The following is a 24,567-nucleotide window of genomic DNA, read 5'->3' on the forward strand; positions in this document are numbered from 1 at the left end:
TAAAAAAGTTGCATAGTTCTGCTTTAACAGTTGTCTTTAGCATAACACCTGGGCCTTTGAAGGTACATCATTTACTAGTAAAACTAACACTTAAATTAAAGATAAATATAACTACCATACTAACCACTCACTATAATTACTAGTGATATCATACTATATGTTGAAATGTGTTGATGATATGGTAAGGGCAGTAGTGTTGATAATAGTAATGGTAATATGTATATTTATATATATACTGAATGCACTTAATTCATCAATTATAGCAACCTAAAGGGGTGGGACAAGGGGTGGGAGTTAATAAATTGTCTTCATCCCACTGCTTTTCGAGATACATTCATCAAATGTGAATATAAGAAATGTTGAGTTCATAATTGTTAATATTTTTGTTGGTTTTTTTTTGTCTGTTTTGTTTTTTTCTTTTTGTGGTTGTTATTGTTTTTGTTTTTTGATATACTACTTCTCTACAGTCTTGTCTTTTTCTGCCCAGCGTGGGGAATTTTGTGTGAAGTATTGTACAGTATATTTATTTTGTGTTGTTTTTCCTGTGCCTCAAAATAAATGCAGTCATTCATTCATTCTACTATGTAAAACCATTTTCCCAATGTATTGTTGAGGCATAAAATATATTCTCCACAGTTTTGTGTGTGCGTTTCCTTTGCCTTCCTGTGATTGGTCGACCTGACCACCCCTGCACATGATGGGTTGAAGTGCAGGAAGAGGAGTACTTTTTACCTGCTGTTCAACACACCTATGCTCTGTATATTTTAGTGTATTTCAAATTAAAGAAAGCTGCTTCCCTTCTTAAACTTAATTACTTTGTGCGTTTTTTTTTTGTTTGTTTTTTTTAATTATAAGCAAATAGAGTTCTCAGCAAACAATTGATGCCTGGAGCTTTGTTTTTCCTGCATCCGGACTGAAGTTATTCCAACATGTAAGATATTGTGAATAGAAGTCAATAAATAAATTCCAATGTTTGCAGCTGATCGCGCTGCTGTTAGAGACTTGGACTGCTTTCATGTTGTACCACAGCAGCTCCTAGACGTGAGATACTCGACACAGCATGAGGTGAAGACACATGCCTCAGAGGGTGAAAGAAAATACACACATCACTGGTGCGTGCAGAGCATAAAGTACTAAAAACAGCTCTGAAACAGGAAAGACACGAGCTTATTTCATCAGATGTCGACCTGCTGTATAGGCTCAATATAAAGCCAAAATTGTTTTGCAACTGTGAATAAACATTTGCAGATAATTTCAGAGTGTGCGGCTTAACAGAAATCAACAGATCTTCTGTAGAGTCTGTCAGTCCCAATTAAGTACCATCTTTTTCTCCATTGACTGAACATACATATCGTTTTTCACCAAATAGCTCAGTGCAGCAACACAAAGTATGATTTGTAGTTGAAGGAAATACAATCTGACTTCATGTTGATACAAGAGCACGAAAACGTTTTTCACGAAATTTACTGCAACAATAGCAGCACAAAATGTGAGAATGTACTTTTTTTTTTAACTGTGACATTCAAAATGGAATTTGTACACCTTTAATGAAGGATTTGTGAACGTGGAAGTTACTTTCATGAGTGAGTTCTTGTGATCCTGACACTTTGACGGTGTGTTGATCCTCTGTTGGTCCACCAGGGGGCAGCAGTCCAACAGCACAACACCACGGAGGGGATCGGTCACGTGATTCCGACCCTCATTCTTCTATTACGTCCTCAGTTAGACTTTATGAAGACAGAGCACACGCTACAGAGTTACGTGAGAAGATTCTACTTCAATTGACAGCATGAGCGGCAGAGGAAAGGGAGGGAAAGGTCTGGGCAAAGGAGGCGCCAAGCGCCACCGCAAAGTCCTCCGTGACAATATCCAGGGCATCACCAAGCCCGCCATCCGCCGCCTGGCCCGCCGCGGCGGAGTCAAGCGTATCTCCGGCCTCATCTACGAGGAGACTCGCGGCGTGCTCAAGGTCTTCCTGGAGAACGTCATCCGGGACGCAGTCACCTACACCGAGCACGCCAAGAGGAAGACCGTCACCGCCATGGACGTGGTCTACGCTCTTAAAAGGCAGGGACGCACTCTGTACGGTTTCGGAGGCTGAAGCTCCGTCCAGCGACCACTCGCAACAAAACAAAGGCCCTTTTCAGGGCCGCTCACCTTCTCACCCAAGAGCTCTTTCTTAATATTGACCCATCTAAATAACTACGTGCTAAACCATAAATTACAAGATAATTCTGATCAATGCACTTACCATGAAAGGCATGCTCAATAACTGGTCCGGTGGAAAACAAAATAACCTACCAGGAGCGACGTTAGTTTAGCTAAAGGGAAGGAAAAAAGATGAGTTTAACTCAAGTTTAGCAGTATCCAGTCTGAGAAGTGGACTCATAATTCACCTGATCTCAAACTGGGGTGAACATGAACAAATATTTTCAGTTTAGTCGAATAAAAATTAAGTAACTCTGGTCTTTAATCCACATCACTGTTTAAAAGCACAATTCCAATTTTTCCAGGTGCAGTCACTTTAATCATAGTAAATGAACTGCAGTCAGACTCTTCAGAGTTGGTCAGTAACAGGTTGAACTTCTTTCCACATGATGTGATCATGTTCAACACATCCTCTTCTTTCTGTGCTCTTCTCCTTTATTACGTTCCAGTTTTTCTCAACATGTGAACAGAATGAAAACCCCAGCCCAGATCCCAGCTCCCTCCTGACTTCAGACACCTGCTTAGTTCAGTCAGTCCACTGAAGCTTCAGAACATCAATATTACTCTTATAAATGTTTCTTTTAGCCGGCGTTAACTGATTTTCCCGCTTCTTTGCACAAATAACTGCAGTTGGCGCGCAGTCTGACGGTCAGACCAGTTCCCCCCAGAAAGTCGACCCCCACCCTTCAAGCAGCGAGGACTGGAACCAATCACAGCCAGGGGACAGCGCAGCAGCATCTCCATGCAGCCTGTATAAAGAGGACCGCTCCAGCGGGATCCGCATTCTGCTGTGAGGAGCAAGAGAGAGAAAATGCCTGAACCATCCAAACCCGCGCCCAAGAAGGGCTCCAAGAAAGCCGTGAGCAAGACCGCCGGCAAAGGCGGCAAGAAGAGGAGAAAGACCAGGAAGGAGAGCTATGCCATCTACGTGTACAAGGTGCTGAAGCAGGTCCACCCCGACACCGGCATCTCATCCAAGGCCATGAGCATCATGAACTCGTTCGTCAACGACATCTTCGAGCGCATCGCTTCGGAGGCGTCTCGCCTGGCTCACTACAACAAGCGCTCCACCATCTCCTCCAGGGAGATCCAGACCGCCGTGCGTCTCCTGCTGCCCGGCGAGCTGGCCAAGCACGCCGTGTCCGAGGGCACCAAGGCCGTCACCAAGTACACCAGCTCCAAGTAAAGCGCTCTGCTGCTGCAGTCACAACCCAAAGGCTCTTTTAAGAGCCACCCACTTCTCTGAAGAGCAGCTCCTGTTATCACACGTGGAAAAACTAATCACCTATACTGGACAGGATGCGTAGGATTTGTCTGAACCTTCAAAGCTAAGGTACCAATCGGAGCACTTCAGAGATTGATTATGAAGTTAGCCGATAACAAGGCTTGTCTTTAGAAAACACAGAAATGCACTGCTGGGGGGTTGGAAAGCAAGCTGATCGGAGAGTCACACAAACTATGACAAAGCAATTTAACAGTTACTACTCCACCCATGAGCAATATAATGTAGCCAAGAAAATTTCAGTTGTTGACTTCAACAGAATCTTAAATATCAATTGTCGAGGTAAAGAACATTTGTCAGTTCAATGAAACATTTCATTTCAGCAATATGTGAAACCTGACTCAACTCTGAGAAGGGAGCAGATTTAGAATTAAGAGGATACAAATTCAATTCAATGAGCAGATGGAACCAAGAAGGAGGAGGTCTCACTCTAATCAACACGAACCTTAACTGTAAGAATGTGGAGGATGTCAGCTTCTTTTAATGAAGTGATGGACTGTATTGCAGTACACTATTCATAGAAAAAAATGTGATGGTCAGCTGTGTGTTCAGAGCCCCTGCATCCAGGATTGAAACCTTTAAAGAAAGTATGCAGGGAATATTTTCCTGTCAAAGCTTGTCAGAACAATATTTTCTTTTTGTAAAGATTTCAATATTAAGTCATGTGCAGTGAAGCTCTGGGATCTGGTCAAATTTGAAGCTGCACAAGTCAAATTTAAAGCAACAACCAATTCTGTTCTGGGCAATACTGAGAAAATGTTCTGTGACAGGGAGGACGGTTATAACTTAAGAGGAAAACTTAATTTTAAAATGACATTGTGTTTGTTCAAAAAGGACAAGTATGTGTGTTTCAGTTGTTGGTGTGGATTTGTGGGGTGGGTCTGAGGAACTGAAAAAATGCTCAAAGACAAATACATTATAAAAAAAACCCAGACATTTGGGGGAGTTATATGGTTGAGGATGGGTTGTGTTAAGGGATGATTTTATCAGATTATTATTTTGTGTGGACATTAAATAATGTAATGAATGTGTATATTTTCCGTTTGGGGATTGCTGCTTACATGTCAAATGTCAATGTCAAATGTATTTATAGAGCACATTTACAGGTAAAAGCCCAAAGTGCTTCACAACAACAAAAACACACTAAAAGACAAAAACATTAGAGTTAGCAAAGTAATAAAACAGAATAAAATATATAAAAGTATATACAATAAAATAACAAATAACAGATAGACTCCTCTAATGTGGGAGAGCCAGTGAGAAAAGGTGCGTCTTCAATCAGGATTTGAATTGCTGAAGGGACTCTGCAGCTCTAATCTGTAGAGGCAGACTATTAATCTGTAGAGGCAGACTATTCCAAAGAGTTGGGCCAATAGAAGAGAAAGCTCGCTCTCCTCCAGTTTTGTAGTTTGTCCTAGGAACATCAGGAGCAACTGAGAGGAGGACCTCAACATCCTGACTGGCTTGTGAACAGATAATAGGTCACTAAGATATGAAGGAGCCAGACCATGCCAACATATAAAAACCATAAGTAAAATCTTAAAATCAGTTCTCTGAAGGACTGGGAGCCAGTGCAAAAAGAATTTAGGACTGGAGTGATGTGTTCATACCGCTTTGTTCCAGTCAGTAAGCGTGCTGCAGCATTTTGCACTAACTGCAACTTTTGAAGGGAGGCCTGATTTAGCTTGTCATACAGGGAATTACAGTGATCTCGGCGCACTGTGATAAACATGTGCATCACTCTCTCAAAGTCTGTGACAGGTAGATATGTTTTGACTTCAGCAAGTAGTCTCAGCTGGAAAAAAACAGTTTTTGACAACAGCACTGATCTGTTTATCCATGGTAAGACCTGGATCTAAGAACACACCCAGGTTTTTTACAAACGGCCTGCTGAAAGGATGACAACAGACCGGTAGCACTGTCCATGGCCTCAAGGAGGGTGGAATCACCAAAAACAACAATCTCAGTTTTTTGTTCATTAAGACGGAGAAAGTTCAGAGCCATCCAGTCCTTAATTTCTGTCAAACAGTTCTTCAAGGATTCAAATGATGGTGAACATGGTTTCAGTGGCACAAAAAATCTGTTCATCATCTGCATGGCAATGAAATGAAATGTTATATACATGTTTATCTTTGGTTGTAAAGTGATTAAAGTGAACACTGTTTTATTCAGTTAAAAAAGGGTCAGTTTCAGTTTCATATAACATTCACTTCCTTCTGTTCCTTTCCAGACGCTCTTCTTTTTTGTATTCTGTGCTTTGTTTTTACATTGTTATTTGTTGTTTGAAATAATTTAATTGCAATTCAACCTTTAGAGAAGACTGAGTTTACATTCTGCTTGTCCTCGGATCTTCATGGTTTAGAAATACTTGATTCATCCCAGAGAAATATTGTTCATTGTGACTTGCAAATATTTCAGAAAATGATCTGAAAATCACAGGGAAAAGGTAGGCACGAGAATGGATTTGAACACTGCAATTGACCCACACAGCTCAAAAGTGAGCAACAAACGCCCGACTACTGTGAAGGATTTATAACTTTGAAATGTGACAGATTATAAGGACTGTTGGAATGTGAACTGCATTTATCTAATATAAGTTGTGTTCAAAGGGACTGCAACAGGCAGTAAAATGATCCTGTGAAGCTGAACAGCTGAGTTTTAGTCTTCATGATATAAATTCACTTCTCTTTGTCACCAGTCTCCAGACTGCGCGCCTTTTTGAACAAAGAAAGAATTAATATATTAGAAACTGTGTAAATCCACTTGAAAAACCACGGCGGGCTTTGTTCTGATTGGTCAGATGGTCTGAGTGGAGCCTCTCTTCAGGCTGAGCTGCTGATTGGAGGACGGTTCATTCAAAGCGTCTCATTGGTGCGTCCTGGACTGCCTCGCGGTCTGCACCCCATATAAAGCACACTTCGACACAAAGCGCATCACTTTCTCAGAGAATCAACTCCAGAGAACCCGAAAAGGAAATGAGCGGCAGAGGAAAGACCGGCGGTAAAGCCAGAGCCAAGGCCAAGACCCGCTCGTCTCGTGCGGGCCTCCAGTTCCCGGTGGGCCGTGTTCACAGACTGCTCCGTAAAGGCAACTACGCGGAGCGCGTGGGAGCCGGAGCCCCCGTGTACCTGGCGGCCGTGCTGGAGTACCTGACCGCTGAGATCCTGGAGCTGGCTGGAAACGCCGCCCGCGACAACAAGAAGACCCGCATCATCCCGCGTCACCTGCAGCTGGCTGTGCGCAACGACGAGGAGCTCAACAAGCTGCTGGGTGGAGTCACCATCGCTCAGGGCGGCGTCCTGCCCAACATCCAGGCGGTGCTGCTGCCCAAGAAGACCGAGAAGCCAGCAAAGGCTAAGTAGACGCTTCAAGAATCTCCAGCCTTCAAACAAAACGGCTCTTTTAAGAGCCACCCACCTCTAACGAAGAGCAGCCAGTGTCCTTCCACCTATTGGGCTTGAGAATTGGCACCAGAAGTCGAGAAGACTTGGATACGTCATGAATCCACTCCCCGCAAATCAATCATGTTTCCCACATCACCTTAACAATGCCAAGTCAAATTGACTAAAATGAATCGGAACTGTCGAATCTTCAGAATGATTCAGATTCGTGTTGTCGAATCGTTGTTTTTACTCATCAGTCTGGGTTACTTTTGACAAGGAAGAAATTAACATGAATAGGTGTTGATCGCGCAGGAAGACATGACTGCTTAATAAGTAAAGGGAAGATGTGCAGTGCCTTTCATCTAATGTCATATTTTCTCCAATAAAGTGGAACATCTGCAATTTGGAATGACTGAGAAGTTATTAGACAAAGTAAATGATTAGTTTGTGTTCAAGAATTGGATTATAGAACTCAACGTTAATACATAAAGAGGCGAAAATGTACAAACTTGTCACAAATTGCACCATGATTACACAATGCAGTACAACAACATGTTTGAACGAAACCATTAAGATCCATAGTGACACCACCTTAAAAGCTTGTCCTCAGTCTTTCTTTCAGCTTTTTGATGAAACCAAAACATACAACACATTTATTCACAGTTACACAAAGTGGTGAAACTACATGGCGTCAAGTGTTGATACATTTTATACATATATAGCTCACTTTCAGACGGGGGAAGTTGACAATATTGAATTGAATGGAATTGAAATAGTTTATTTTGAAAATGCAAACGTAAGGAAAAGAACAAGAGAATAATAAAGACATAAAAACAAATAAAAAATATTCCAAAATTACATGAAAGAAAGCACAAGTATTTCTGCCACTGCACTCATTCTATTTGACATATTCAGGTGTACAAGTTTCTGTTTTAGTATATTCACAACAATAGTCCCTCACACAATAGTCCCTCATTACTTTTTATGTATTAAATACCTTCCCAGGCTCAATTTTTTGTACTTTGTATTTTTTTATTATAATTATACTGAATCACGTTTGATATTTAATTCCCCCCCACAGGTTATTCCACAGTTTAACCTCACCAATCATAATGAAGAGTGCTTTTAATGCAGTTTGATCTTTGAGAACTTTGAAGCTTTTGTTTTCCATTGAATTGTAACCTTCTCTTGCACAAAACTTTTGGGATGTTGTTATGATAGGTTATTTGTTGCTTGATGAAAATTTTAAATGGTTTTGAACTCTTAGTAGATTGAGGTTTAATTTCAGTCGCTGTGACATGCTACGTTTCTGTAAATAGAATTAAGAGATTTGTTTCAGCAAATTTAAAAAGGACAGAAAAAAAAGAATAAAATAGAAATTCAAACTGGCATTTGATATATTTGACATATCTTTTGAAAAGCAATTTATCAATTCCACCAATTTACAGTCAGGATATTCCATCACTTCATAGGAAATTCAAGGTCTCTAACCTCAATAAATGTGATTTATAATTGATAGAAAAGAGGAATGCTGTGAAAGACATGTCAGAGGGAAGAAATGAACTGAAGTTGATTGTAAATCCTCAACTCCATCTTCTCAACAAAGCAAAAACCTAAGGACACTCAACTTATGACTTCAATCACAAAAACATCCCTATTTCTTATTTATGGATTTATGTTCAAGTGTTTTCCTCTGGAAAACTAATATTTGAGCAGTTTAAAGTAGTGTTAGTGAGATGTGCTCCCAGCTGAAGTCAGAAAGGAGCTGCTGCGCTCTGCTTCCGCCTCCATCACTGTGTTTGCTGCTCCGACAAAATGATCATTTTATCATAAAATGGTGATCAGCAGTGGAGGCTTTCTACACACACTCTGTGAACAAACATGTCCTGAAGCTGTGGGATGTGTTTCCGTGGATGATTGTAGTGTCCGAAAGTATTTTCTGACAGGAAAGAGAGAGAAAAGCCGCTGCGAAGCGCTGAGCTCCGGACTGAATGAGTGACTTCTGAAGGCTCCAGGAACGAATCGCAGAGATCCTGAGAAGAGAATGTGAGCTGAAGGTGAAGAGACAGCAGTCCGCTGTGGACTCGTCCACTTTCAGCCCTCAGCGATGCTCACAAAGCCGTCTGGAGCTCTTTATTCTCCCGACAGAAAACACAAGTGAAGCCTGTTCAGCCTGCGCGCCGGAGCCGGGCGCCGGGCTGAGTCTCCACGGTTCTCATGGTGTGTTTAAGTCCCGCCCGCTGCTCGGAGATTCTCATCTGTGCTCGGACTCCCGTTTCTCCGCGACTCGAAATCTGACCAGCGTGTTATTTTGGAAGAATGGCAGAAGAAGCTCCGGCCGCCGCCCCCGCCGCCTCTCCGGCAAAGCCCAAGGCCGCCAAGAAGAAGTCCGCCCCGAAGAAGCCTCGGACCGGCCCCAGCGTGAGCGACCTCATCGTCAAAGCTGTGGCCGCTTCCAAGGAGCGGAACGGCGTGTCGCTGGCCGCCCTCAAGAAGAACCTGGCCGCCGGAGGCTACGATGTGGACAAGAACAAGGCCCGCGTCAAGACCGCCGTCAAGAGCCTGGTGGCCAAGGGGACCCTGGTCCAGACCAAGGGCACCGGGGCCTCCGGCTCCTTCAAGATGAGCAAGAAGGCCGAGCCCAAGGCCAAGAAGCCCGCCAAGAAAGTGGCTCCCAAAGCCAAGAAGCCCGCCGCCGCCAAGAAGCCCGCAGCGGCTAAAAAGCCCAAAGCGGCCGCAGCCAAGAAGACCGCAGCTGCTAAGAAGTCTCCCAAGAAGCCCAAGAAGCCCGCGGCCAAGAAGGCGGCAGCCAAGAGCCCCAAGAAGCCTGCCAAGAGCCCCAAGAAGAAGGCCCCCGCAGCCAAGAAGGCTCCAGCAGCCAAGAAAGCTCCAGCAAAGAAGGCCGTCAAGCCCAAAGCCAAGAAGACCGCGGCCAAGAAGAAGTGAGCTCTCACTGTCCAACGTCCAACCTCAGCAAAGGCTCTTCTAAGAGCCACCACAGCTCCTCTGGAGACACCAGTCCTCCCCGCCAAACACTGTCACACAAGCATGACGAGCCAACTGAACACTTCTCTGAACGGGACTCACGTTTATTATCTTTATAGATCTTTACAATTAAACAAGTTTTTTTGAAGTCTGTTACAAGACAGTTCGACCTAAGAAAATAGGATAAGAAAAAGCAACTTGCATTTATGTAGTTTCAATATAAATATAAGTTACACTGCACCCAGAAGTTACGTCCAGATTTATTTATATCCTTTGTTTCATTGTAATCCTTCTTCAACTCTCTTCAATCATCACATCATGTCATTGAAGAGTAAATGAGGGTGAACACTTCAAAAGCCCAAACAACATTTTTATGTTAAATCAATGAACCTATTATTTTCTCTGGACATCTGATTTATATAATAACAAATGGCAGAACATTTTGCTTCCTTTTATTCTAAAGTTGCCACATAAAGCTTGGTGTATTTCATTTTCTGCCCTGAGATAATTCTCATAACGGTCCTGGAGTAAACGCAATGAACACAGATGGTTTAATTCGGTAGAAAGTTTACTTGGCGCTCATCACACAGCAGAGGGACAGACAGGCTCACTTTCTGCGGCACCTCGAACAGACTGTCCTCCAATCAGCAGCTCGCTCTCAGGTGGGCGGGGCTTCTCCTCCTCCTTGTGACCAATGAGAAGAAGAGACGTCACCGCGTCGCCGCTGCTCCTCCTGCTTAAGAGCAGCGACTCTCCGCTCCGTCTGCACTTCTCTTCTCAATCCCTGAAGAAAACAGCTCCAGAAATGGCTCGTACCAAGCAGACCGCCCGTAAATCCACCGGAGGCAAAGCTCCCAGGAAGCAGCTGGCCACCAAGGCCGCCCGCAAGAGCGCCCCAGCCACCGGCGGAGTCAAGAAGCCTCACCGCTACAGGCCCGGCACCGTGGCTCTGCGGGAGATCCGTCGCTACCAGAAATCCACCGAGCTGCTCATCCGCAAGCTGCCCTTCCAGCGCCTGGTGCGAGAGATCGCTCAGGACTTCAAGACCGACCTGCGCTTCCAGAGCTCGGCCGTCATGGCCCTGCAGGAGGCCAGCGAGGCTTACCTGGTGGGCCTGTTCGAGGACACCAACCTGTGCGCCATCCACGCCAAGAGGGTCACCATCATGCCCAAAGACATCCAGCTGGCCCGCCGCATCCGCGGAGAGAGAGCTTAAATTCTCTGCTGGCTGACTGCGCCTCAAACCCACACCAACGGCTCTTTTAAGAGCCAACTACACGCACTGAGAGCTGCTTTCTCACGTGACTTCCCATACTAGTTGAATGAACTAGACGCCTAGTTTACGTGTGTATCAGCTTACAGGAGGAAAGGGGCTGGTTGGGACACATGAAAACGTAACTCCTCTATGAGCCATATTACCTCTGAAGCAACAGCGACACCTAGTGGCTGCACACCCGTCCACCTGAACTGTTTGTCAACACAACCGTCAAATGTGCAGCTTTTTGTATCAGCGAGCTCCGCTGGATGACTGGGAGCTGTCCATGGTGCTGATCTTCATGTCACTGATTCTTCTCATGGGAAGTCTGTCCAGAATCTGCACAATACCCTTATTTCCCCTAATGCTGGGATCTGTGTGTTTTCCTGTGTCTGATAGACTTGTCTTCGTTCTGGAGCTGGACAAGCTTACAGGCCTGCAACAACCACACCAAATTCACCAGGTCAACTTTCTGTACTTGTGTAATGATCAAATACTGCTGTGTCCGTGCTTCCCATTCTGGCACCCTTGCTGCAGAGGTGTTATATACACATATAGCAAAGCAGAATAGCCACCTCAGCCATATGCTCATTACAGAGAAAGATAAAGAAGACACTGTTGCAAATGATTCCATGTCGACAGCATCAGCAGTCACAGACGATGTTAAGTTACAAGAAGGTGGCTGAAACCTGCTTGAGAAACTTTAGATGTATTTGGAAGTCTGAAACATCCAAATGAAATACCTCCACTGTTTTGTCTGAATTTATAGTGAAACAAAAAAGGAAATTTAAGGTCTTCCTGCATTGAAAATATGTATTGCACTTGTATAAAAGGCTGGGTTTAGGGAGTGTCCGGGTTGGTTCCTGGCAGCCGGAAATGACGACGGGTCGTCAGCTTAAAGGTATAATACAACATTTTCTCGAGAAGACGAAGCCCCACGTCTGTTACTCACTTTTTGAACAACACGCATGCGCCAGACCATCCGCCCGGCTCTCCTGCTTCTCCCAGAAAACGCGGAAGTGTACGAGCGCGATCTCCTCTTCTCCGGCGTGCACGGCTCTGTACAGTTTCTGCGATCCGCCTCGCTCATAAATAAAGCTTTTTTTTCCGAAACAGCTACAGTTTCATTATGTCAGACTCGCCATTGGTAAGTAGGAGCTCAGAAGCTCACCGGCAACATAAACACTCTGAATGCGCATGCGCAAAAGGGAGAAGCTGATTGGGCGCAAGCACGGAGAACCGCCTTACGAAAGCAGCTCGTCAGAATGATTGACAAACAGACCCACCAATTATTTAGGTGATCCACCCGGAAATCAAAATGTTGTATTACACCTTTAATGTCCCGCAGAGCGTGTGTATTAGCGGATCCCCTCAGTGCTTGCATCCTTCTGCCTACGAGTCGGTTTACCGTTTGCCTCACCTTCAGACGTGCGTGTTGTGGTTGATGCCTCGGATCCATAGTAAATGACAGAAGTGAGTGCCATTCATCTGCAGCATGCTTGTCCCTGTCAGCTGTGATCCGAGTGCTTTCCGTGCCGTGCCAGCCTTTCTCATGAAGTAAAGATGCAATCTGTTCCTGCCTGCATCTAACTAAGGTGTTCATGTGTAGATGCTGAGTAGGTTAATGCATGTTATTATTTCCTTAGTTGATAAGCCGATTGTCGGAGTTTGCGCCGGTGGGAGCGCTTGGTTCAACACCTGTGCATTCCAGGCGGGCGGTGTTATCACTTCACATGTGATACGCTCTGTCTTCCACGGCGTTATAGGAGCACTCGTTCTCCACACCCGCGCATCCAGGTGGGTGGTGCTTATTCACCTATATATTTGTATTATTTGTCATTAAATGAAGTATTTATGTTCCTGTTAAGTGAAACCCCAAGACTGAAGTTGATTTGTTCCTTATTATAATTTATTTCAGAAACTGATTTGTGTTCACGGGCATCAAGAATAAACACCTTTGAAGAGCAATAAACCTCCCTCCTCTGTTCTTACCGACACCCATCTTGAATGCTGGATCAACCCTAACAAACTGCGCCTACTCCACCTTATCTCATTTACAGCACTTGATGCTGACTGCAGGAAGGTTCTGCTTTGCTACAGCTTTTACAGGCGTTATCCTATTGATGACAAGTAGTGCAGCCCAGACTGCTTCCTGATTATATGTTAGGGCTTGTTCAGTGGTGTTTTCTTTAATAATTTCAGTTTATGTTTTTACTGTAGCAAGTGGACAAAGATGCTGGTGGGATGAAGGATGAGGAAACCATGTCAAAGTCTATTCCTCATTCTGGAGCCGTGTGGAAGCCGGCTTTACACTTTCTGCTGCGCTTTCTCCTGTTCAGTTTCATGCAGTTTTTTTTTTATTTTTATGACAAACTTTTGTCAGTGCTTGACTGGTTTTATTGCAGAATATCATTGTCAACAAAGATTTTTGTTTCAAACTCAAGCCAGTGTTTCTTAATATTTGCCAGTCTCAATTATATTGATTCATATCTAGGATTTCCTGAATACTGGTTTCTGCTTCTCTTAAAGCATTAAAGAGATCAGAGAGACTGTTGTACCTTACCTGAACAGAGCCCAGCTTTACCTAGCAGAGAAGCTGTGTGTTGTTTTACAACCAGGCGCCCGGCTCAAAGTCTGCAACGAAGACCAACGAGAATGCAGGGCTCAACACTGCTTATTTACAAAATGTAAAAAAAAAACTCACAAATTGTCAGTTATCAGTGTGTGCATGCATGCGGTTGTGTGTTAAGAAATGATAACAAAAGCTGTGCTACTGAGCCCACATGAGTGGCTAGCATGGGGGCATCAGCCAGCTGTTGATATGTGTGCCTTCAGCCCCTTTCACACTGGCCAATAAACCCGTTTAAACCCGCTAATAATCGGCTTCTCACAGCAGTGTGAAAGGGTTTAATCGGCATTTCGACCCGGGTTTTTCAACTCAGCAATTGACGTGGGTTTTTAGCGGGTCGCTACTATCGGCTTTTAGTGGGAGAGGCGAAAGGGAGTGTGAAAGGCAGAGAAGAGGCGATGCGGTAACTTAGGTGATGACGTCGACACAGTGGCTACATTAGCGCACTTGTTGTTGTTTCTGGACACAGCGTGAGATTTCCTTCGTCAAGATGACCCAGTATATAACTGCTGGTCATTGAAAGAGTCCACGCTTCATACTGATGTCCACATCAAGGTTTATTCTTCACAGAAGATACGTCATTTTGTGGAGCACCGTGGAACACTGTGAAAACGTGTTCGCCTGGATGACCAACAGAAAGATTAAATGAAGTTGGGATGTTTAATCGGCCACTTCCCGCTCGCTGGCTCTCTCTCTCTCCCGCGCTACTCACTACCTGATATGCGCGAGTCACATGACATCAGTGAAACTTAATCAACCAGGGCAAACAAAAAACTAAATTAAAGTAATCAATTTCCAACACACAAAATTATCAACAGTGTGACAGAATCGTTTTTAGAACATCAGTTTCAAAAATAAAATTTGTTTTCCGATTATGAACTATACAGCTTCCTGTGCTGTCATGGCAACCAGACTCTTAAACAGCGTCAGCTACACCCAGTATTGGCAAGATAGCGAGACCAGAGAGCTCCTCTGGATCCGTGGGCAAAGGAGATTGGTCTACAGGTAACGGGGACTGTGTTCCCCTGCATTGTTTACTTTCGCTTTGCTCCATCACGCTGATGATGTCATCAACGCAGGACTCTGTCAGTGCAAGAAAACGCAGCGACGCGGCTCGCCAGCGGGCGGTTTAGACCTGGGTCTGCAGGCAGTGTGAAAGGACTCAAAAGGCGATTAATAGCAGGTCGAAAACACGGGTCGACCCACTAGTTGCAGTGTGAAAGGGGTACAGAGTATTTGCTGTATTGTGACCCGGGAGTTGGCAACTGGACGACCGCCGCCATATTGGAGTGAAAACAGGGAGTCGAAATATAGCTATTGTACTGTGCAGATTCTGAACAGATACTAGCACAAAATAACTCAAGAACTGGCTGAACTCACCTGTTTGTGGTCCGTGGCAGCAGAGTGCATCGCTGTCTGGTGAAAGACTGGAATTTCTGGTTCGCCATAAGATTGTCATTTTCTCGAGATAACGCGAAAAAAAACTCGAGAAAAACACTGAAATTAAGTTGGTATCACGGGAAAACGGAGGAAATAAGAGAGCGTTAAACAATGTCCTTTTAGGGCTTCTGTATAATACACATGTCGAAGAAAGATATTTCTCATCTTGTTACTGATGTTGAATGACAGCACATAACAGTCACAGAGAACTGGAAATCCTTGGTTTCAACTTTTGTTAAAACTTTTTTTTTTAGTGCAGGGAAATCACACTTACATGCACATCCAAGAGCACTGCAATTCTTAAATGTAGGAAACCTGTTTCAGTTGCTCAAGAACCACAAATATATCAAAGATAACGTGAATGAAGGTCAATACATTGCTTATTATTATTAGGGTTGCAAAAGATTCAAGGAGGAACAATACTTCATTGGAAATAAAAGTCACTGTCCTGTGCAATTCACTTCTTAAACTGACATGGCCATTCATAGAATAGAAATTCTGTACATACACTCAAAGACTCACCATCTCATCTATGCTGTATTCTTGAATATTGTTTTATCAGCACCTAAGATGTATTTTACCATGACTTTAATGAACACATTTTCTCTTGGAAGCAGACTGACAAAAGACCAATGTGTTTTGTATCATCACCCAATTTTTAAACGATTATTTAACTCTTTGTCTATTCTGACTCCAGATTCCAATTAACCCTTATCATGTTGAACATTTCTTGATTTATTTATCAACATATGAATAATTTGCTCAAATTTCACATCTGATTGTTTTTCTCTTTAAATTCAGGAACTTCTTGTCAGTATGTGGGCATTAAAGCTCGTGTCCGGAGTTTTGAAAGAGAGAGGTTTTTTTTTTAATCCAACGTCTGGAGGTTCCGCCCTCCCTCTGCTTTCATGAGCGACCAAGCCACGCCCCTTTAATTGTGCACGCTATTATCCGTCGGGTGAAAATGAGAGCCTCTGAGTCCTACAGCATCCTCCATGTTGAGCTGTTTACGGTGGATGTTCAGCAGACAGTGGATATATCCGAGGTAAACGGGGCGGCTGCTGCGGAGCTAACTCTCCTCTGCTGGGCGAGCGGCCGTGCTCTCTGGCTGTGACGCTGTGTGCACAGTTTGATTGACAACACGAGAATGCGGAAGCTGGAAATCTATTGGCTGAAGCTGACCGGCGCTTTTTCGGATAACATGGGGGTATATGAGACGAAGGCGTGGCTCATAAATAAATTTTTATATTGCTTTATGCTAATATTATATTGTAGTATCGAACCAGACTGACACATTGAAGGTCTGTTGAAAAATGATACATAAGTTGGAAACGAACGGAAACTCCGGACACGAGCTTTAAGTGGATGTGAGGAACCACCTCACTGCTGTTTGATGAACTCTTTCAGAAAAGCTCCCTGGCTCAATCCTAATTCTGCTCTCGTTCCCTTTCAGCTAAATCCATCCTATTTGAATTTGTTGATCAGAAAACCGCCACTTCTAACGACTGGTGCGCAGTCTAACACACAAAGATCAGTTTCCCCTGGAAACAATAGGCTCCTCCTCCGCCATCCTTTCCCACCGTCTGACCAGCTGGACCAATCAGCGATGAGAGACCACGCAGTGTAATTTACATGCAGCCTGCATAAGAAGAGTCCCTCTGACTGCAGCCGATCATTCGTTGCTGTGAAGTATCGGAACGTCAGGATGCCTGAACCCGCCAAGTCTGCGCCCAAGAAAGGCTCTAAGAAAGCCGTGAGCAAGACCGCCGGCAAAGGAGGTAAAAAGAGGAAAAGGACCAGAAAGGAGAGCTACGCCATCTACGTGTACAAGGTGCTGAAGCAGGTCCACCCCGACACCGGCATCTCGTCCAAGGCCATGAGCATCATGAACTCGTTCGTCAACGACATCTTCGAGCGCATCGCCTCGGAGGCGTCTCGCCTGGCTCACTACAACAAGCGCTCCACCATCTCCTCCAGGGAGATCCAGACCGCCGTGCGTCTCCTGCTGCCCGGCGAGCTGGCCAAGCACGCCGTGTCCGAGGGCACCAAGGCCGTCACCAAGTACACCAGCTCCAAGTAAATCGCTATGCTGCTGCAGTTGAAACCCAAAGGCTCTTTTAAGAGCCACCCACTTCCTCTGAAGATCACGTCTCCTTAGTCTGTCGTAAGTGTAGTGTGTTCGCACTGTTGTTTGAGTTATGAATCAATATTGATTAATAAATGTTTTGATTAAAGGAAAGACAGTTAAGCTTTGAAATACTGCCCCGCCTGACCGGGCAGCTATCAGGCTGAAGCTGACTCTGTGAAGTAGTTATTCATGTCCTGTCAAGTCCTTCTGTTGGTTATATCTGTGCCTTCTTAAGTCTATTCGTTCTTTTGCCTGTTTGACACTGTCACAACAATATTTTCGTATCGGCTACTGTATTTTGCAATAAGCCTCTCACTGATTCTGATCCTGACATGCCCACAGGTCTCTGCCAGCCTGAGCTGTCTCACTAGGAGGCTCCAGGTTCGGGGGACTCCCCTCCTCCATCCGTTTGCTTTGCAGCTTCGATATGTCTTCTGAGTGCTTAAGTACTGTAAGACTGTGATTCCACAGCACCCCAACTTTTTTTCTGTGCAAGCATTTCGGCTTGTATAATATGAACATTTATTGACAATATCACAGAAATTACAATGACATTCTCATGTTATACAGAACAAGAGTGTGTATATATAAGAACTATAACAGAATTTACCATCTTCACTGTGCGACGTCAACATGGTAAACGGAGAGCTTTCACAGGTGCTTGAGGGGCTGCCTCTGAGCAGCAGACACACGAGGACAGCTCAAACACGCAGGCACGAAGGAAAAAAAACGCTTTGGGGGTGTTTTTGGTGAGTACATAACTATAACAAGGTTAAAACATACAAAAAGTGAATTTTACACGATACAGCCACTTTAAATTAAAGAAAAAACATTGTAATAAAGAAACGGGGAACCTAATCAACAGTCTAAAGTAGCATATATTCAGCTCCAAGTAAACAAAACCTTGGAACATGGGCATTTTTAACTTTTTTATGAATGTACAAAGCAGAGACATTTCATTCATTAGTGCATTTATATTTGGGGGGGGGGGGGGGGGGGGCTTTTGCATAGCAGCATTTATGTATATAATACTTTATTATAATTATGTTGTTCACATAATCTATTTTCTTGTTCTTTGTAATTATTCCTGCTTGCATCGTTTTAAAGTAAAATAAATCTATATTTATGGATTTGGAACTCAACCAAATGTCAAAAGATTGCCAGAGATTTTGAATTATATGACAGGAATGTGCTCGGTTGTTTCTAACCTTGTGGTACATAGGTGGAAGTTTTCAACTAAAAATTGAAATCTTTTTCTTATAAATTCATTTGAGAAGATACATTTCATTCAATATTTTAATATGCATCTATGTTTTGGAGGGATTGGGAATTTAGGGAAATTTGTTCGAATAGCAGATATTTGGTTTTTTTTTCAAAGTTTTGAAAATTTAGTATCCTTCTTGGTAATGAAGGGTACATTACTTTCATAAAATATTGTCTAAAAAATTCATTACTGCACCCTTTATATAAAAATGCACATTGTCGTTATATAAAGTTTGTTACTTTGGTGTTGGAATGTTATCAAGATCATTACCAAATGAACAGGGGAGGTGCTGCTGGGATGCTTTGTGTCACCTTAATGTAGTTTTAATTGAGTTATTTTCATTGAGTTTAAATCACGAATAGAATAACTCGACCCTCCAATCCATGTCAATCACAGAAAACAGTGGCGACCAATCAGAAAAGATTAGCAGTAGAGGCTCCGCCTCTGTCTTCCACTACGTCCTCAGATGGCACGTAAATCACCGTGACTGCTCAAGGAGGGAACATTCGGTTTTCTGATATAGATAACTGAAAATGAGCGGCAGAGGAAAGGGAGGGAAAGGTCTGGGCAAAGGAGGCGCCAAGCGCCACCGCAAAGTCCTTCGGGACAACATCCAGGGCATCACCAAGCCCGCCATCCGCCGCCTGGCCCGCCGCGGCGGAGTCAAGCGCATCTCCGGCCTCATCTACGAGGAGACCCGCGGCGTGCTCAAGGTCTTTCTGGAGAACGTCATCCGGGACGCCGTCACCTACACCGAGCACGCCAAGAGGAAGACCGTCACCGCCATGGACGTGGTCTACGCTCTCAAGAGGCAGGGACGCACTCTGTATGGCTTCGGAGGCTGAAGCTCCGTCCAGCGACCACACCAAACAAAACAAAGGCCCTTTTCAGGGCCACCCACCTTCTCTGAAGAGCTTATCCTGGTTGTTAATAAAATAACAAAACGTTTTTGTATTGATATCTGAAGAAATCTAGGTATAAGAAACTATAATTTTAGGATCCATCACATGAACTCAGAAGATCTCAACCTGGATGAAGTTACAGCAGTAACATTACCATCAGCAAAATGTCCTTCATTCATATGAAACGTGCAGACTTGACATCCATCTGGACGCTGGTGGATTTGATTTCTTGACGTTTTTTTCACTTCACTTGAAAAACTAAATTTCCTTTTCTCATTTGACACCTTCTACTCAGTTTACTCCACCAACTGCCAGTCTCTCATGAGCCTCTGGACCCAGTGGATCAGATCATCCTACAAAGTGGAAACAGCTTATTTTCTTCACTCGCTATAGAGAGGGGGAATCTCTGAAATGAAATGTACGAAAATATATGAACAAGTGAACACACGGTTCAGTTACTTTATTCCCATGAAACGAGGGAATGACAGGCATGAAGACTTTGTCTGCGTCCTACAGTATTTCCTTGATCACCAGTCTCCAGACTGCGCGCCTTTTTGAACAAAGAAAGAATGAACATATCAGAAACTGTAAATCCACTTGGGAAACCACGGCGGGCTTTGTTCTGATTGGTCAGAAGGTCTGAGTGGAGCCGCTCCTCAGGCTGAGCTGCTGATTGGAGGACGGTTGATTCAAAGCGTCTCATTGGTGCGTCCTGGACTGCCTCGCGCTCTCTGCCCTCTTATAAAGGACACTTTGAGACAAAACGCTTCACTTTCTCAGAGAATCAACTCCAGAGAACCCGACGAGAAAATGAGCGGCAGAGGAAAGACCGGCGGTAAAGCCAGAGCCAAGGCCAAGACCCGCTCGTCCCGTGCGGGCCTCCAGTTCCCGGTGGGCCGTGTCCACAGGCTGCTGCGTAAAGGCAACTATGGGGAGCGTGTGGGAGCCGGAGCCCCCGTGTACCTGGCGGCCGTGCTGGAGTACCTGACCGCTGAGATCCTGGAGCTGGCTGGAAACGCCGCCCGCGACAACAAGAAGACCCGCATCATCCCGCGTCACCTGCAGCTGGCTGTGCGCAACGACGAGGAGCTCAACAAGCTGTTGGGTGGAGTCACCATCGCTCAGGGTGGCGTCCTGCCCAACATCCAGGCGGTGCTGCTGCCCAAGAAGACCGAGAAGCCGGCCAAGGCCAAGTAAACGCGTCAAAACCTTTGATCCTCCAAATAAAACGGCTCTTTTAAGAGCCATCCATCTCTCATAAAGAGTTAAATATCCTCAGCTGCACACTATCAACAGAATATTAAAAGGGACTGTGTGTGCTAACAAGAATCAAAGGCTATAGGGCTGGTTTTGACACCACCACCTGCGTAGACAACATCCATACTAATATGCCCAAAATTTGCAGCAATATAACATCAATCCCAGTGGGTTTTAGTGATCATCACCTCGTGGCTCTGAATATAAAAATGAATTCCCCAGAATCTGAATCAAAAATTACCTATGGATGGTCATTTAAATGGTTCAATATTGACAACATTGTCTATTAAACTTGGAAACATTAAATGGGAAAATATTTACTCAATCTAACCCAGTGGTGGCATTATCGATGTTAAATATTTTCTGTCAATTTATAGACAAACATGTTCCATTGAGAAGAATGGTTAAGTCAAATTATGCACCCTGGTTAGCTAAAGAGTTGAGAACTTCTATGTCAGAGCTAGATGCTGCCAAGGTCACTGCCATCAAATCAGGCAGACAATCAGACTGGACTCATTTCCTCAAGTTAAGAAATGTTACGGTAAAACTAAATAACTGTAAAAAGAACCAATATTATCAGCAAGAACTTAAATAAGCCAGTGACAATAGTAAAATGATCTGGAGAACATTCAACACACTGTCAGGAAGGAGAGTAAATGCCATTCCTGTACATATTGTGTACTGGCGGTTATTAAAATTAAATCAAAGGACTGTATTTTAACTAAACCCAAAATATGGCGCTGTGTACAGCCACCGTGTACCGCTATGTACTTGAAATTTAAAGAGGACACTCCACTAAATAACTTGGGGAGGGAGACAGGATGACAATCATGAAAACAGATATTTATATAAAAAATGATCAGAATCAAACACACAATGCAATACCACAATGAAACGTCTTATTCCTAACTTACTAAACAGATCAAATTCCCTTTCTAATTAAATGATACCGTTGCGGCCGGTTGGAGCTCGTTACTTGGATGAAGGTCCTGGAAGCTGACGAAGATCCTGGAAGTTGACGACGAAGGTCCTGGAAGCTGACGATGATTACGATGACGATAGTTGCAGCACTGCAGACAACCCGTCAGCGGGCCAAAACGAAGCAGAGAGGTGAAGTGCTGATGTCCCGAACGATGATAATCCACTGGCAGTGACAAGGTCCGAACGAACTCCGATTGTTACTCGCCACCTTGGTATTTATGGACGATCAGCCGACGATGTGAGCTAAAGCTAATTAGCCGGTAGCATCCCTCCTCATAAACGCACACCAAGCGCGCTGACGCTGCCACGAGATCTCTTCTTGGAAAGTCCACACTATACAGTTACAGCTCCAGCTTCATTAAAGTCCACACCAGCGGCCAACAAAACGAGAAAAGTAGTACCCGCCCCCGTGCTCTGAGTTACATCCGCACTTGTAGGACGAGAAACTTCCCCACAATGCCCCGGAACGCACATAAAAAAGATACACGGGAAGCATTCAATTACAACACAGAAAGTAGGACAAATTAACTTTCAGATATTTCACATTCAAGGAACATAAGTTAACAAATAAACAGAAACATGTGATAACATTTCACCATGAAGGGCAGAGAAGACTCACATAGAAACTATTAACTAAAATTATTTCAAACATCATCACTAACATGAGCCTTCACTACATATTGTCTCTGAAAAAGGTTGTATTTTCAGGCTGGAAGACATAGCAAATTATTTCTCTGATTATTATAAGGACAAAGTCCAGGAATTAAGATCTAACATGAGCAAAGGGGACTCTGCATCTTCATCAGAAATAATAAAAAATCTAATCATGAAAAACAAACCTTGCTCTTTTGATTTTACTAGAGTTGATGTGGAAAAAGTTGAAGGGTTTCTCAATGCTCTATCTGACAATATGTCAGCTAGCCTGGATAATATTGATGGGTGGTTTCATAAACTTGTGGCAAAATCTGTGTAACGTCCCTTATGCCACATATTTAATAGGTGTCTGATATGTGGGGTTTTTTCCTGATGAATGGAAAAAAGCAAAGATTATCCCTATTCCAAAAAACAATAAGGTGTCATTTAATGGTGTGAACAGTCGACCAATAAGTATATTGCCTGTTTTAGGTAAGATGATGGAGAGCACTATATGTGAACAAATTCAGAAATACTTTGTGGACAATTGCCTACTCACAAAGATTCAACATGCATATAAATCACATCATTCCACTGTTACAGCTTTGGTTCACATGATCGATGATTGGTATCGAGCCTTGGGCAACGACAGCTTAGTGGGAGCTGTATTTCTTGATTTCAGCACCGCCTTTGACTTAATTAACCATGACCTCCTCATTTCTAATCTTAAGTGCTATGGACTTTCTTCAAGATCTTTGTTTTTGTTAAGAGACTATTTAAGAGACCGAAGTCAGCAAGTGTTTTATAATGGCTCTCTGTCCAGCAGCACTGGTGTCCCCTGCGGTCTTCCCCAAGGCAGTTGTCTGGGACCATTTCTTTTTTCTGTTTTTACGAATGATCTACCTTATGTATTACAGAAGGCATCTTGTGTTATGTATGCAGATGATTCGACAATGTACTATGCTAATCCTGACGTAAATGTGATCTCTAATATGCTGGAAGTGGAGTTGTCAGCTGTACTGAAATGGGTCAGAAATAATATGATTTTGAATATTTCTAAAACTAAAACCATACTTATAGGGAGTAAATTACGGTTGCTGAAAAATGTGCAACTTGCACTTGCTATGGAAAATTCTTTGTTAGAACAGGATCAAGAATTTAAGTTGCTGGGAGTCATGGTGGATCATCATCTCTCTTGGTCTAATCATACCAATCATGTGATCAGTAAAATGGGCAGAGCTATGGCTGTGATCAGAAGGTGCATATATTATGTCACTCCAGAGATCATCAAACAGATCGTTCAGTCACTTGTCTTATCTCAACTCGAGTATTGTCACATCATTTGGTACGCCGCAAATAAAACTGACTTAGCTAAGTTGCAGGTTGCCCCAAATAAGGCTGCCCGTTTCGTTCTGAAATGTCCTTACACTACCAGAGTGAAAGACATGCACTCTAATTTGTCTTGGTTAATGTTTCATAGTAAAGTGCAATATACGTTATTAATGCTGTTGAAGAAGATCATCATATCTAAACAACCTGACATTTTATTTCAGAGAGTGACGTTTGTAAATCAGATCCATGTTCATCCCACACGAAGCGCCTCTGGAGGAGACATGGTTGTTGACCGCCCTAGATCCTGTTTTTTGCAGAAGTCATCTTTATACAGGGCTTCTCAGCTATGGAACAAACTACCTCATAGAATTAAAGCCACAAGCGGCATTGGTCGGAACCGAGCCTACTTGCCGGCCTGCGACAGACGTCCACACACTAACATGGGAGTTGTTAGCATCTGTCATCCACTAACATGGAGTTGTTAGAATGTCCCATTCACTAACATGGAGCTGTTAGCATCTGTCATAATGGAGTTGTTAGCATGTCCCATCCATTAACATGTAGCTGTTAGCTTCTCCCATCCACTAACTTGTAGCTGTTAGCATCTGTCATCCACTAACATGGCATTGTTAGCATGTCCCATCCACTAACATGGAGCTGTTAGCATCTGTCATCCACTAACATGGAGTTGTTAGCGTGTCCCATCCACTAACATGTAGCTGTTAGCTTCTCCCATCCACTAACATGTAGCTGTGAGCATCTGTCATCCACTAACATGGAGTTGTTAGCATGTCCCATCCACTAACATTGTCAAGTCCTCCAAGTTTTTGTGCTGCTCTGGACTTGAAAAGAGCGTTCTCTTCGTATGGATGTGGTATGGATGTGGCA

General features: G+C 43.7%; 4 protein-coding genes and 1 pseudogene across 4 annotated transcripts; all 5 read left to right on the plus strand.

Annotated features, from left to right (window-relative positions):
* The first annotated feature begins 1,789 nt into the window (after nucleotides 1–1,789).
* Nucleotides 1,790–19,419, plus strand: LOC115390199 (uncharacterized; annotated as a pseudogene).
* On the plus strand, nucleotides 3,020–3,406 carry LOC115390192 (histone H2B 1/2-like). The gene has a single exon (XM_030093963.1). It carries the CDS (start codon nucleotides 3,020–3,022, stop codon nucleotides 3,392–3,394), a length of 375 nt encoding a protein of 124 aa, XP_029949823.1. The 3' UTR covers nucleotides 3,395–3,406.
* LOC115390195 (histone H1-like) lies at nucleotides 9,190–9,819 on the plus strand. Its single transcript, XM_030093966.1, has one exon. The coding sequence runs from the start codon at nucleotides 9,193–9,195 to the stop codon at nucleotides 9,817–9,819; it is 627 nt and encodes a 208-aa protein (XP_029949826.1). The 5' UTR covers nucleotides 9,190–9,192.
* LOC115390189 (histone H2B 1/2-like) lies at nucleotides 16,888–17,323 on the plus strand. The gene has a single exon (XM_030093961.1). The coding sequence runs from the start codon at nucleotides 16,888–16,890 to the stop codon at nucleotides 17,260–17,262; it is 375 nt and encodes a 124-aa protein (XP_029949821.1). The 3' UTR covers nucleotides 17,263–17,323.
* Nucleotides 19,420–20,286: 867 nt separating the features above from the next.
* Nucleotides 20,287–24,024, plus strand: LOC115390180 (histone H2A-like). The gene is made up of 3 exons (XM_030093951.1): nucleotides 20,287–20,677; nucleotides 20,784–20,788; nucleotides 24,014–24,024. Exon 1 carries the CDS (start codon nucleotides 20,287–20,289, stop codon nucleotides 20,671–20,673), a length of 387 nt encoding a protein of 128 aa, XP_029949811.1. The 3' UTR covers nucleotides 20,674–20,677; nucleotides 20,784–20,788; nucleotides 24,014–24,024.
* Nucleotides 24,025–24,567: the final 543 nt, after the last annotated feature.

This window comes from Salarias fasciatus, chromosome 6, assembly GCF_902148845.1.
Source record: "Salarias fasciatus chromosome 6, fSalaFa1.1, whole genome shotgun sequence".
NCBI classification, from domain to species: domain Eukaryota; kingdom Metazoa; phylum Chordata; class Actinopteri; order Blenniiformes; family Blenniidae; genus Salarias; species Salarias fasciatus.

Coding starts and splice junctions, on each gene's coding strand:
- LOC115390192 (XM_030093963.1), top strand. CDS start 3,020: ATGCCTGAACCATCCAAACCCGCGCCCAAGAAGGGCTCCAAGAAAGCC.
- LOC115390195 (XM_030093966.1), top strand. CDS start 9,193: ATGGCAGAAGAAGCTCCGGCCGCCGCCCCCGCCGCCTCTCCGGCAAAG.
- LOC115390189 (XM_030093961.1), top strand. CDS start 16,888: ATGCCTGAACCCGCCAAGTCTGCGCCCAAGAAAGGCTCTAAGAAAGCC.
- LOC115390180 (XM_030093951.1), top strand. CDS start 20,287: ATGAGCGGCAGAGGAAAGACCGGCGGTAAAGCCAGAGCCAAGGCCAAG.